General features: G+C 39.2%; 1 protein-coding gene across 3 annotated transcripts in view; it reads left to right on the top strand.

Moving 5' to 3' along the window:
- The window catches only part of DOT1L (DOT1 like histone lysine methyltransferase), a 159,281-nt gene that overhangs the window by 81,146 nt on the left and 62,711 nt on the right, over nucleotides 1-15,424 (top strand). For all 3 annotated transcript variants that reach the window (XM_083179415.1, XM_083179416.1, XM_083179414.1), the window contains exons 10-17: nucleotides 239-307; nucleotides 2,690-2,796; nucleotides 3,757-3,798; nucleotides 4,113-4,196; nucleotides 4,491-4,725; nucleotides 7,202-7,315; nucleotides 9,316-9,407; nucleotides 10,389-10,490. In XM_083179415.1, coding sequence (XP_083035541.1) covers nucleotides 239-307; nucleotides 2,690-2,796; nucleotides 3,757-3,798; nucleotides 4,113-4,196; nucleotides 4,491-4,725; nucleotides 7,202-7,315; nucleotides 9,316-9,407; nucleotides 10,389-10,490 — 845 coding nt within the window. The remainder of the gene's footprint in view (nucleotides 1-238; nucleotides 308-2,689; nucleotides 2,797-3,756; nucleotides 3,799-4,112; nucleotides 4,197-4,490; nucleotides 4,726-7,201; nucleotides 7,316-9,315; nucleotides 9,408-10,388; nucleotides 10,491-15,424) is intronic.

Genomic DNA, 15,424 nt, shown 5'->3' with positions numbered 1-15,424 from the left:
GGACCACATAGGAGTGTAAAGTCCTTTTCGTTAGTAAAACACTGTTTATCCCACACCAGCTAAAAAACAGAATCTTTTTTAACTGGTCTGGCTCACTCCTTTTTTTTTTTTTTTTTTTTAAGTATTCCTTTTAGAGTTTTTTGGCTATTCTAGCATAGTAATTTTGCCCCTCAGCAACTCTGTCACATTTCTATGACCATTTTATTAAATTTTCTTTTACTCGCTATGACTTCTTCAGGTGGCAGAATTGTATCCTCCAAACCATTTGCACCTCTGAACTTCCGAATTAACAGCAGAAACCTGAGTGGTGAGCTAAGTATATTTTTTTATGCAAAAAAAAAGATATCACACAAGAAAACAAAATGAAAGATCTTTCACCCGTCTCAGATACACTTGTATGCTCCTTTTGAAAATATTGAAAAAACTTTTCGTAATGGTGATGAGGACACAATTATTTATAAGCAGTGCGTTCACACTGACCAAAGTATATAAATTGGTTTCAGTCACTAGTGTGTGGATCAACTCTGAAGTTATTTGTAGTGTTGTTGATTATGCAACAGCCCATCTGTATACAGCAATGTTGCAGTCTGAATACACCTGCAGCCTCATTGTTTCTGTCCTTGGTGCGCCAATGGCTGCGATGCACCTGGGAATCTGGGACGCGTGCGTCTCAAGCGCTTGTGCACCCCATTCCTGGCAATGGAAGTGCAAGCGCGTCCATGTGTGCTGGCGCGCCACCCACCAGGTCGGAGCATCTGGCGTGCCAGCAGCAACTATAAGGCTGGCTCCATATGTACCTACGCTAGATGAAGGACACCATTCACACAAAAATATAAGATATTGTATTACTAGATTTTGCAGAACATAATTCATTTGTGTGTCATGATGCAATTGAAGGATTCTATTAGTATATTTCACAAGCAAGACTCCACTCATTTGCTGTATATTTTCTGTCAGATGTTTGTGACACTTTTAACTGCGAGTCTTTGTTACAAGCGATACCTGTGACCATGTAGCGATAACTGTGCATGCCCCCATTACTGTTAGTTATGACACATTTAGTAAATCTATTGCCATAATTGGAGTTTGTCCACTACTTTAGTAATGGTGCTAGTGCACAATATAAGACCTGCAAAAACGTTTTGAATTTATGCATCCATATGGATGCCTTTAACATTGAAGCTGAATGGATTCTATGCGGCCATATATCTCATGGTCAGAGCCCGTGTGATGGCTTTGGAGGGACAGTTAAATAGCAAATAGCACCTGCACCAGTCTGCAAGCAGTGGAAACCCATCATACACCTTTTGGACCGGTATAGCTGGACAAATGATATCGAAGACTGCAAAGCCAAGTTGCATAGCAGTCTTGATACCACAAAGACTGTGGCAGCAACACATGCTCCTTACAGATTTCAGCCTATTAGTAATGATGAGCTACACACATCAGTTGTCATCAAACAACATTAATGCTGTGTACACACGGGGGAGATATATTGCTCAGCCATATATTGCTGAGCAATATATGGCTGAGCAAATATATTGCTCAGTTTCTCCTGTTCATCAGCGACCAGAGATGGTCGCTGATGAAAAAGAAACTGCCTGGGGGAGCCAGGCAGTGGTAATCAGCTGGTCGCAGGAGCATGTTCCTGCGACCAGCGATCACCACAGGGGCAAAAACGGGAGCACGCACCCGGCGATATATCGCCGGTGCACACTCCCATTGCGGGCAATATGGTCGCTCAGTGACCATATTTCCCGCGATTTTGGACAAAAATCGCCCCCGTGTGTACGCACCTTAAGACATCAAAAACCTGAGGTAGTCGCTGTGACCACAGTCACAATAAATGTAGACAAGTGAGCTGCAGTTTGGAACATACATAGCAGCAGTACCAATAAGCAATAATCTGGTTCACTCAAATTAAATGTTACAATTTCTTGGTTTCCTAGGTTAGTTAAGTATGCAGTACAACAGTAAATGAACATCAACATCATTTTTTCTCTACTATTAAACACCATGCTGTTTTTTTTATTTTTTGGTGGTAGTAATGTATGCCTTTTGATAAGCACGTATCCTAGTGTTTTTAATTCTTTCCGAAAAAAGTTAAATTTTTGCCTTAACATGAAACGTAAGGCAGATTAAAGTAATTTAATTCCATATTTTGGATTGGGGAGGAAAAATTACTTTAGGGTTCAATTTTCATTGTGATTCTGTAATAAGCACCTGTGATACTTCTACTTAAATGAGTAAAGAAGCTGCCATTATAAAGTAATTGAATACATTGAAAAATCAATATTTAATAAACTAATAGTCAGACGTCGAGATATTTGAAGGAAATAGTTGTGCTGACCTACTCTCAACTAAAAAAAATGCTTTCAAAATCTGAGACTGGTGGTGGACACAATGCCATGGAATAACCCTACACTTATTAGTATAAGCTGAATAAAAAGATTTTTACTTAATTTTTAATTTATTTTTGATTGATTTTAAAATTTTTATGGTAATGGTTATTTTTTGTATGATGTGTAAATGTTTAATATTCCTTTTTAACAAGATCATTGTTGCGTTTGTGCTTAACACTTGTAACAAATTGTAACATACAAATGATAGTGTTCTCCATAATTTCTGGTAAGCAATCAAAAAAGTACTGTAAAAAAGTTGTTTTTATAATTGTTCATCTCTCTTCCAGACATTGGCACTATAATGAGAGTTGTTGAACTGTCACCACTCAAGGGCTCTGTCTCCTGGACTGGAAAGCCTGTTTCTTATTACCTGCACACCATAGACCGGACTTTAGTGAGTGGCCTTCTCAACCACATTTTCCATCATACCTCACACATACATTACCTCCAACAAGTTAAACACTGATTTTCTGCTTAAATGGCAATCATTAGTGATCATTATGTTGATTTGAAATTGCCCCCTACCCAAATTGTTATTTGCACATTCAACATACTTGGTCATCACTCAAACCTTTGACATTTTTGGCGGTATTCAATCCCGCCGCCACTATAGGCGGTGCCTGTTCAATGCTCTCTATCCCGACAGTATTGAAGAGGCATCTCGGCAGAATGGACCTGACTGTAAAAGCAGTTGGTAATGCGCATTAGGTTATGCAGATTAGAGATGTATTTAACATTTTCAAAAAGCAATGTAACACCATTTAATTTATTGATGTGATAGTTGACATGACTATATTTGACTGTTACGAAAATAACTACTGCTGTATAATGTCTGTTCTTCAATAAAACAGAATTTGCACAAAAGCAGTTGGGCCTGCTTTGCCGAGTACAGCTGTGGATTGTCGAGATCAAGATCATATCTCGACGATACACGGCTGTTTCCGCAGACACGCCCCCCTTTTCATCGTATGGCAGGTGGGACAGTGAAGTGTGCCTGCAGAATAACAGGTGAGCGGGCCGAGAACGGGTCAGGGTCATGACTGTCGGGACATCCCGATAGTTGTCACACTGGATTGTATACCCCCATTAGTTTTGCCGGGTTTTTGTTCTTGACCATTCTTGCACTACTGTTTTTTTATTTATTCTAATAGTTTCACTGGAACTATGCCTTACTGGACTCTAAGGACCGGTGGGCAGTGTTTTTTAATATTTTATTTTATTTCAAATGATGAGTAGGACTTGTTTGTAAGTTATATTGATGTACAAATGACCTACTCATCTGCGGTGAGGGGGAGTTAAAACATTTTAATTGGGAATATATTGTAATTTGTCATTTTATTCTTTTTCTTTACAGCTTGAAAATTATTTTTCCAGTTTGAAAAATCCAAAACTCAGGGTGAGTTTTGAAGCTTAGCAAATAAAAAAAATAAACTGTTTCTTGTATGTTGTTTTTTTTTTTTTGCATTCATTTTCTTATTGGTATAAAGTATTTATTATTGTGTAACCTTATGGGTTTGGACCCTAAGCTAGATCATCCCTACATAACTGGGGCAATCCATATAATATTTGAAAAACTGGTGCACGGACAAATTTTTGTTATGATATTTGTTTAATAGGCTAAATTTTTAATTATGCTGATGTTCAATAATATTTGTTTTTAGACAACCGTAATGAAATTTAAGTGTATTAAAATGTAACTATTTATTTTAGGAGGAGCAGGAAGCAACACGAAAAAAACAGCCGCGTGAAGTTAAGAGCAATACCACCACCCCTACAAAAGTTCAGGAGACCAAGGTATGGCCTATAGTTTGTACCATGGACAACCCTGTATACATCTAAACCAGGTTTTTTGCTCCAAATTATAGCCATATATAGGAAATATAATTTCATAGTATGAATTGTTTTTATATACGGTTTATATCAATACAATATTGCTAAAAGCATGATAGATGTTCTACCTCTCAATGAAATGTACTGCTTGAAGAAAGATGAATAATCCTGAAAATGTTCATGGGAAGGGGTTAAGCCTGTCTTTTCATCAGCCCATACCATCTTCTCTGTTGAAATAAATGATCTGATTTTTTTCAGGATTCTGGTGCTGAGGAGGAGAATCCAGCTTCTGTAAAAAAGGCTTCACCAGCTAAAGCACGCAGGAAACTCGGAAAGAAAGGCAGGAAAATGGCTGGTCGGAAACGAGGACGTCCTAAGAAACTTATCCCATCTGCTATTGAACGCAAGCCCTCCAAATCCCCAACTGCACTGGAAACCCTACATTCACAGAATGGCCCTCCACCTCTGTCACCAACACAGTTAAGCCCTCAGGGTAAGCAAAAAAGTTTGGTGTTTAATAATGATTAACTCCTTTGTGAATTAAAGGCATTCTGGACTTTTCCTCATGCTTTCATGTAAGGGCAAGTAGACCTATTTTATCAATTTTACATATTTTTAAATAGAAATCTTATGTAGAAGTCTAAAGGCCCCCATACACTATGCAACTTCTCACCTCTGCAAAGTGTCATTCAATCCCCCTTGAGCAACCTGGGACCTTCCTGGGCAGCAGTATATAATGAGATACTTCGCATGTGGTACTTCTGCATGTATTGCATGGGATCCCCGTTCCCTGCCACCAGGAAGGGGTCAGACTTGGAGATCTTACGTGAAGCATGTATGATCTCCGGCTCCGATTCGATGTGCATGGAACTTCGCATCGGATGTCACACATGCTATTTTGGATGATTTTACCCGATTTCTGTGCCCGGTCCCCCATAATTGGGTTAAGTTGGGCCCAAATCGCATAGTGTGTACCTTTTTTAAAGAAGTGATCATTTTATTTCTTTTTTGCGAACATTTTAAAGATGTTTAATGATAAATATGCTATAGCTGCAAACGAAGCAAAGTGAATTATCATAATTCACGTCTCATCCATATTTAAAAGCTCTCTACAAAATGAACACCTAATAATGCTCTGAAGTAAATAGTAATGTCCTTTTTAGTTATAACTACAGAGCATGCATTTTTGAAATAAAGAAACATACATGATCTATATCAGCGGTTCCCAACCCTGGTCCTCAAGTACCCCCAACAGTGCACGTTTTCCAGGTCACCCAGCAGGTGCACTCATTATTCAGGCACATTTGAAAAGATCCACAGGTGGAGCTAATTATAGCACTTGTGATTCTGTGTGGAGACCTGCAAAACATGCACTGTTGGGGGTACTTGAGGACCAGGGTTGGGAACCACTGATCTATATTATAAGGACGCTTATTTTCTGACCCTGGGGATCCAGATTCTATTTCTCATGTCAATTACCTCAATGCTTGATGGTAAATCCATACATTCAAGTGCCATCTTCTGTATTAATTTTTTAATTATTAGTTTATGAACTTAAATACTTCATTGGATGGTTAACATAGGAATTCCACAGGCATCATTCGCATCTTGATACATAGTTATTATGTGTATTCAAGATGCAGAACTATTCCCTTGGCTTGCTAGAACTGACATTTTCTCTATTTTCCTTGAGAACGTTAATGCGTTTTCCTATTAACTGCAATATATTAACCCAGCTAATGGATCCACTGAGGGCTGTCCAGTTAGTCCCGATGAGCAGCCTCTGGAGACCCATTATTGGTCAATGATGCATGGATCCGAGAACTTATCCCGGCCATTTTACTGCATTGTACAAACAGGCTTTAATTGGATACCCCAATAGATAACAATGGTCTTTTTAGCCCAAAAGTACTAACCGTACATTACTGCATGTAAGCAATGTGTGACTTGGTGCATTGTCGTGATGAAATACCCAGGTAGTGGCAATCTCCTTTTGGTCTCCTGATTGTATTCAAAGATTCAAGTTATCACTCTGTCAAAAAAAATTAAGCTCACATTGCACATGCTCCAAAAGTTTGCGGGAAATCGCCACACGCTTGTCTTTTTGATAATTAGTCAATGCTTTGGGAACAAATCAGGCACACCGCTTTTGCATCGCTAATTCGTTTGTCACAATGTCTTGCACAGTAGTTTTTGTAAGTCCCCAACCTTTCTGCTACCATTCTAACACCTGAACGACGGTCAATGTTTAAAACCTTGCACACATTGTCCAAATCTTGCTAATGTCATCTTGTTCAAGGTTGTTCAGAGCGTGGTTCATCCTTAACATCTCTGCCCTCCTAGAAGAATTTAAACCAGTGGTAAACTTGCGCATTGGACAAGGATTCCTCCCCAAAGGCCTTATGAAGCTTTGCGTCTCGGTACCAGATTTCCTTTGTTTAACAAAAAATTTATTGTATATCATTCTTTGATGGTATGCTCCAAAATCTAACCTTGACAGAGGTGAAAAAAAATGACACTTTGTTTACAGCTTAATTCGTACACTGTAAGGACTCACAGGCAACTGCAACCAATGGAAATGTGAAGCTAAGACACCCCTTCACCCATTCCAACCTACAGTGCCGCCATACACCTGTTCTGCGTGGCATGAAAAAAAATCAGTCTCATTACTTTCTGGACAGGTCCTGTATGTTTATTTATTAGCACTTCAATTACTGTACTTCCATCATCTCAATCTTTATGGATGCCTTTCAACATCAGTAGTACTGGTGTTTAGTCAGATATCGAAGATTTTAATTAATTGGCAACCATTGAAATGCCATTAATAGTGTTCACTCAGTGTTTTTTCCTGAATTCATCCTCATTTTGTAGGTGTTCAGATAGGTTTAGTACAGCTAATGAATATGCTTAGTCATTTTCTTCAAAGGTGTGTCTAACAAATGTAATATTTAATTATTTTGTTCTTGTAGGTACATACAAGTCACCTCAAAGTCCCTATTTTCAACTACCTCCAAAAGTGCAGCGTCAACCTTCAAATCAGCTGTTGTCTTCTCCTACACCCCCAGCCCTACAGAAGCTGCTTGGTAAGAACCCTACATGGGACAGTCAGAGTGGAAATATCCTGATATGTTTTCCAGAGAGGAAAGTGATTACATGTTTAAGGAGCAGTTGAGATGGATACCACTGCCTTTGTCCTGGTTGGTACCTACATCATACTCTAATATTACCGTGGTACATCATGAGCTGTATATAAACAGGTATTGGGAAATATAACTTGTCACAAATTACCTTTTTACCTTTGTCAATATAGTTATCTATTGATAGTTATCTATTAGATGACAAGATAGATGGCAATATAGTTATCTATTGCAGGAGAGACACAGATTTTTCACTTATAGATCTTGTTATAGTTGCTATACAGTGACTTCTATGAGTGACCAACATTTTTACTACTAATGCAGACTTCAATATGTGAGAAATGTGCATTATGTCTGACCTGTTTGTTAAAGCCTGTGTCTGACAAATCTGCCTTTCTCTAGCAGCAATTCCGTCGCCGAAGTTTCTGGCCTCAGTCTTAAGTCACCTGTTTTGAAGCAGCTTTTGTCAGCTGAACCACTTGGGTATTTGCAGTTAGCCACCTTTTACCATGATGGAGCAATAGCTCTGTCATGGAGTCTGTCCATTACAGTTGTTTTTTTTTTTTTTTTTGTCTTTACTTTTATTACGTGCTCTCTGTTTTTTTGTATATATACCCACGGTATTTCTTCATTCTGTTACTTGAACCGTTGCTTTTACCAGTTTACATCTTTTCAATTAATTTGTACCTGCATGATTAAGTTTGTTACTCCCAAATTGCTGTCATGTATCTCTCCTTTCTACATTTGTATCATTGTTTTGTTTACCCTTTTCTTTGTTGGTCCATGCATCTAGCTTTGGATTTGTATTGTTGATAGTTTTCTGCTATATAATCATCCCTTGATACTGTTCTCTTTCCTTTTGCCTCTTGCTTTTCTGTCCTCTTAACTTTGCTCCTGTCCCCTCCTGTTGCTTTCCTCTCTGATTGTCCTTCCCCCTCTCTAATTGTCCTTCCCCCTCTAATGCAAATCATGTAACATTTATTTTATTCCTGTACTCTACCAATGGTCAAAACAACAGTAACTTTAATGAAAACTGAGTGACCACTGTCAGTACAGTGTCTAGAGAAGTGTCTGTATGCAGCAGGTTTAAACTGTTCTTTAGTACAATTCTGCTCAAGTAGCAGGAAAGTTCCTTTGTTTTCATTGTTCTGATGGGAATTAATGGTGAGAACACTGGCTTGCCAGATAATTTTTAGCATTGAAAATTCGAAATCTAGAAATTTATGTTAGTCCTCAGAAGAGCCAGTGTGCCTTCACGTGGTGCACTAAAAGAAAAATGAAATGGCTTGTCCCAGCACAAACAATATTTCTAGCAACAATTCATAGCAACAGTCTTTTGTTGCTTGCAAACTAATTTAATGCATATAGCTGTTAATACCAATCCATTAATATATCTCTTCTATTACTTTTTACATCTTAAAACCTTTTTAACAATTACAAGCTTTTCATTTAAATGCTTTGCTCCCTTCCTGCTGCTCATTTCACCTTTTTAGTGTGTAGTTTGCCTTTTAGCTGGGCTTTTGTTTGCTGCCAACAAATGTTTCAATCTTTGCAGTGAACTCTTATCCACGGTTCATCACCCCTTAAACTAAAACTATAACACACACTGGGCCAGATGCACTAAGCTTCAAAAGTGATCAAATGGAGAGATAAACAGTCAGCCAATCAGCTCCTGTCTGACATTTTTCAAATACAATCTGTGACATGGCAGGTAGTAGCTGATTGGCTGGTTGTTTATCAATCTCCATTTTATCACTTTTGAAGCTTAGTGCATCTGGCCCATTGTCCTCGACCTCACACAACATTAACTTCCTTGTAAGGCAGCAAGGTACTAGCATTAATGTACAGAGTACTTAAATGTGAGTATGTAGTTACTGCATTAATTCAGTCTTTATCTTCTATGGAATTAAAAATGTGCAACCCCTTTACTGACTCTTCTGTCACAGACTCCTTTAGGATACAGTACCTTCAACTTATGTCTTACATGAAGACTCCTCAGTATAAAGTTGGACTGCAGCACCTGTTAGAGAAGGAAAAGGTATTCTTTCATATCTCTGTTCATAAATACACCCAATTATTAAACACCGTTATGTAATAATTGTGTATTATGGAATGCTGTCAATTGTATCACTACCACTCATTTATTTATTAATATAGCATGTGCACACATTCTGCATAGACATTTTTGACCATTACATCAGCCTCAATGGAGCTTACAAGCTACAATTTGTAAAACATGTATACACAAACTAGCTTGAATTTTTGCCATGAGCCAATTATCCTAGTAGTTTATCTTTTTGGATCGAGGGAGGAGACCGGAGTACCCGATTAGTAACCCGCACAATTTATTACATATTATATAGTTATTTATATAGCGCACACATATTTTGCAGCACTTTACAAAGAATATTTGAACATTCACGTCAGTCCCTGCCTCAGTGGAGCTTACAATCTACATTCCCTACCACATTTACATGCGCACACACATTCATTCTAGGGATAATTTTAGTTGGGAGCCAATTAACCCACCAGTATATTTAGCGATTGGACTGGAGTAAACCCACGCAAGTACGGGAGAAAATACAAACTCCTCACAGGTAGGGCCATGGTGGGAATTGAACCCAAGACCTCCTTGCTGTGAGGTAGTAATGCTATTGTTACAACATCTATGCTGCCCATTATTAATTAATTAATGATACAGTAGTATAGTAGTAGGATTCCTTATAATATATGGTTTATTTACAAATGTTTTTCTAATGTCTTCAATCTATTTTTGAGTATTTAAGATGCTACTGAAAAAGCACCTGTTGGTGGCCATATTACCTTAGTAATGCCAAACTGTAACTTCTATCTAAACTTAGCAGCATTTGGATATTGGAATGACTAGCTTTGTGCCACAAGAAAAGCCTTCCAAAATCAAAATTCATACAAGGATATTTTTTTTTCCACATTTCTGCATTCTTCATGTACACCTCCATTTTTCACTTAAGTCATTTTGTTTCTGTTTCATTATGTTTAGAAGAAGAATTCTCATCTTCTTGGTGCTGCTCAGCAGCTTCTAACTCACTGCCAGTCTCAAAGGGAGGAAATCAAGAAACTGTTTCAGCAGAAGCTTGATGAGGTATGGAAATCATGTCCCTATTAACTGAAAGGCTGCTAGAATGACATTCGGACACCCTGAAACTGATTGAGACCCTAAAATGATACATTCATATAACATGAATTAACAGTTTTTGGTGAAATACATATATATATATATATATATATATATATATATATATATATATATATAAATATGTTGTTTTTATGCCTTTCAAATATGATATTTTACGTGGTCCTTGTTCAGTTTCCTTGATATACTCTTGACTTTATATAGAAAATTTGAGGCAACTTCCAAATTGGTGACTGATAATATACTGACTGATAATCTAGAGCAGTGTTTTTCAACCACTGTTCCGTGGCACACTAGTGTGCCTTGAGCTGTTCTCAAGTGTGCCTCGAGTTCTAGAGATACCCAAACTAGTTTACAGCCGCCACCACCAATTCAATTGTTATTTACTGGTATCTTCTCTTCATGTAAAGGGCCAATGGGTACTTATGTAATATCTGGGCTCCCGTTTTTCTTATGAGACCGCGTCCCCTCGCGGGGCTCGCCACGCTTCCGGCACGGTGGCTCGCTGCGCTCGACACACTATATAAAATCATCTCCATGCATAGTTGGATAGTAGGGGTATGAAAAAATGGGGTGCATTTAACATGGGAGCCCAGATAATACATAAGTACCGGCCAATGTATTTTATTTGTGTTACCTGTGGGGACCAGTGATAGTTTTTTATATGGGGGGCAATAGGTTTGTTTTTTTCCTGTGGGGGCCAATGTGTTTTGCCCTGTGGGGATCTCATGGTGTGCCTTGGCAATTTTAAAATCTTATTTAGTGTGCCGCAAGGTAAAAAGGTTAAAAATCGCTGATGTAGAGTTTAGAATGGGATAAATTTGTCTCTCTCTTTTGCTGGCCTTATCTTCTGTTTTAACTGTTGGCTGCTGCCCTAGCGGGAGGGTACACCTTTTTTGCTCCAATATACTTTGCTACTCTGGTTCTAGGTGGTATTCTAGGTTGTATTGTCCACCCCACTTCTGTGTTGATGGTTGGGACCCAATGTGCGCATATGCATTTGGTAACGTAAGGGTCTGTAGAGTAGTTGCAGTTTGTTCTTTTCCATATACTGCTTACTGTATTACAATCTAGTTGCCATAGTTCTGTCTGCCTGTTTTTTTCCTTTTGCAGTAGTCCTTGCTGTGTTGGGCAAGGACTACTGTATATATGTGTATGTATATGTGTATCTATCTAGCTAGCTTGTGGTGGCTGGCCGGCACTCATAATGCTGAAGCGGTGTATTTGCCCGGTGCTTTCCATAAATGACCTGCCTTTCAGCTAAATCGGTATATCCATGTAACACACTGGTGGCACTCTCGGACTCTCAAAGACAACAGGGTACTTATGTATTATCTGGGCTCCCATGTTAAATGCACCCCATTTTTTCATACCCCTACTATCCAACTACGCATGGAGTTGATTTTATATAGTGTGGCGAGCGCAGCGAGCCACCGTGCCCGAAGCGTGGCGACGCAGTCTCATGAGAAAAACGGGAGCCCAGATATTACATAAGTACCGACAACAGATACCACAAGGAAGTTTTCAACATTTCAGTGCCCTGTGCACTTTTATCAAGAATGGTGGAATAAACAAACGTGTGACTTACCAAGTTAAATAGACAGTGATACATCAAGAAATAAGGATTAAAAAGGGTTGAGTTTACCTGAAGGGTAAAAAAGGGGCAGACTAGATGGGCCAAATGGTTCTTATCTGCCGTCAAATTCTATGTTTCAATGTTTCTAAGGATCAGATGCTACTTCCGGACACTTCCAAGAGGTCTGGTGCACAGACTGCTGCGTCATCACAAAACACGGCATGTTTCTTAGCAACCAAATACATACACGTGATCGATCTACAAATGTTAAAAGTGAATGAATTAATATTAAAAAGACATAAAAAAAAGTGACAAATGAAGATATGTAAAATTGTTACATAATGGTAATAATAAGTGAGTAGTGCATGCAATCACGACATCCAATATATTTGTAAGGTTGGTAGGTACGAGTATACTCTGATCAACCTGCATTTCAACGGAGCTGTTTTGTTAATTACTAATATTCCATATAAATCCGCAATACTTATAATAGTGATTGTGGCCAGCATAGTGATTGTGGCCAGCACCTAATAATGTGGGGGCGGTGACCAATTTTCTGTTTGGGCGGTTTTCTCATGGGTGTGTCTTTTATTTGTGTAAATACTTTCAACTAATTATATATGCCTGGAAAAGGCAGGGGGCTGGTATAGGAAAAATGAAAAGGATTTAGTATAGGGTGGACAATGGCAAAGAGGTTGGCATATGCAAGGGCCTGGCACAGAAAAGAGGGAAAATAGAAGCTGCAGATATACTTACCTTCCAGCGGCGGCTGCAGACTTTGGGCTGCAGTGCCGACAATGTATCGCTAGCACTGAGAGCATCGGACGATATATATGCACACTCCCTCCAGCCATAGAGTGCAATGCGTCTGGGTGCTGGCACTCTCTTCCATAGGTAGATGAATGCCCGGTGCCTTCAGAGCAGGTCCAGCCGAAGCAGGACTCTGAATAGATACACAGAAAGAACGTGGCACTCGGGACTTAAGAAAACAATGAAACACTACATAGCCAGGATGTTGGTTGACGTAGCCTTTACTTCGGCTTTTATCAAATCCGCTTGCATTAAATAACAGTGTACACTCACCTCTAGAAATAGAGCAGAACCATGAGTTTGTGCTAGGACAGCGGCCATTGCTCTTCGGCGGGTAGGCATGACGTAACTGATAGGGAGACTGTTGCCGTGGTTACCGGTCAACAGTGTGTGATTCTGTGTAAATGAATACAGTTAAATTGACAAAAAAAATAGCTTGATGCAAAAATAGCTTAATAACCTAATAATCTTATCAAAGTGGACCACATATATACTAAATGTAATAACATACTGGGTAGGTATTGCCGCTGACTGTGCCGCAAACTCATGATAACACTTCACAAAAAATAAACAAGGTGAAAACGAAAAACATAATGCAGCAGAGTACCTACTTAAAATGACAGTGCATATATCCTTTGAAAAATGTATATCATACATAAAAAGCACTTAAAGGTGGACTTTAGCACAGGGAACTAAGAAGAGAATGAATGGGACTGTAGTGGAAGAATTTATACATATTTAACACTCTATAACCTGCTAGTGTATATCGCTTGACGGCCATGTCAATAAGATTCAATTGCAAATGCACCAGTCGGTAAGCGATTGAAGAGTGTATTTTACAAAATCAATTAAGGCTCAGTTGCTCTTTTAAACCCTTAGGGGCCCCGGGTATCTAAATGAAAAATCCATCTGGCCTCGAGCTGCAACAGCTTCTTACCCCTATCACCTCCTCTAGGTAAAGGGGGTACCTGGTCGATGATCGTGTATCTAACTGTTGATGGAGCATGTTGCTGTAATGCAAAGTGGCGAGCTAGCGGTTGGTCACTTGTTCCCTTTTTGATGGCAGCTCGTATGGTTGAGCGATGGTTCACCATCCTTTCCTTAAAGGGCCGCTCTGTTTTACCCACATAAACTAAACAACAGGGGCAAAAAATTTGGTACACAACAAAAGTTAGATGTACATGACAAATGGAATTTGATGGGGATTCTCATCCCGGAGTGAGGGTGGGGGAACATTGTGTCCGCCTGCATAATGCTACACGTAGTGCAATTTGGGCATTTAATGCAACCCTTTTTCACTTTACCTAGTAACCTGGTTTTGAGACTTTTTCCCTAGGTTTATGATATCTGTCCTAACAAGGAGGTCTTTCAAGGTCCGACCTCTCTTGTAGGCCGGCATCAATGAGATCTTTTCCATATTTAAATCAGGGTCTGACTTTTTATGATTGGCCACAATTTTTTGGCCTTCTTGACCCTGTTGGGAGTTTCGTTGGTAAAAGTATTAACCCAAATAAGTTTATTCTTGTGTTTTGAAACCGGATTTTTTGGGCGTAGGAGATCACCTCTGGATTTCATCAGGGCTTTGTTGTATTGTGACTGTAAAGTATTGATGTCATAACCCCTTGCTAAAAATTTACACCTCATAGTATCCAGTTCTATTTTGGCTTCTGTGGGGTTGCTGACTATGCTTAATACTCTTAAAAACTGGCTGTAAGGGAGGGACAACTTGCTATGTATCGGATGGGCACTACTGGCAAATACAAAGTTGTTTCTGTCGGTAGGTTTACGGTATAGCCAGTTTGTATCCACCCTGGACCTTTGGAAATCGTTACATCCAAGAAATTAGTTGCATCTTGGTTGATGGTATATGTAAATTTCACTGGACTATTAGTAAGATTGTGTGTGTCAATCAAACGGCTGAATTCACTTGCTGTACCAGTCCACAGGATCAAGATGTCATCTATATATCTGTGGTAACTCAGGATGTTCTGTTCAACAGCTCTATCACTGAAAAACAAGTCCCTCTCTACCTCCAACATGTAGGCGTTGGCTAGTGACGGGGCCACACTGGACCCCATCACCATGCCCTCTGTCTGCAGGTAAAAGGATCCGTCACAAAAAAAAAATCATTTTTACTAAGGACTTGCTCCAACAACTCCATGAAGAAATCTAGGTCAGGGCCATGGTACTTGGTGTTATTTGTCTACAATCTTCTGACCGCCCGTAGCCCTGCCTGGTGGGGGGATACAGGTGTATAAATTACAAACGTCTTCTGTAATTAATAAACCGGAAGGGTTAACTGCTCTGTGAAGAGCTCCGGAGGTGGTAGGAGATTGTGCCTTGATGGTCCATGTGTGATATCTTGTGGTAACCAGTCTACAGCAGTGTTCTTTGGTACGAGCAATTATCGGCTGCAACCTGGGAGCTTTTTATTGCCCATTAAAATACTTGTGGTTTTACACTATGGAGTGCTCCTCCTTGTTTTATTTATATATAG

Source organism: Crinia signifera, chromosome 1 (genome assembly GCF_055691185.1).
Source record: "Crinia signifera chromosome 1, ASM5569118v1, whole genome shotgun sequence".
Lineage (NCBI taxonomy): Eukaryota > Metazoa > Chordata > Amphibia > Anura > Myobatrachidae > Crinia > Crinia signifera.
The sequence above is the reverse complement of the archived record's forward strand: the minus strand, read 5'-3'. Positions and strand labels throughout refer to the sequence as shown.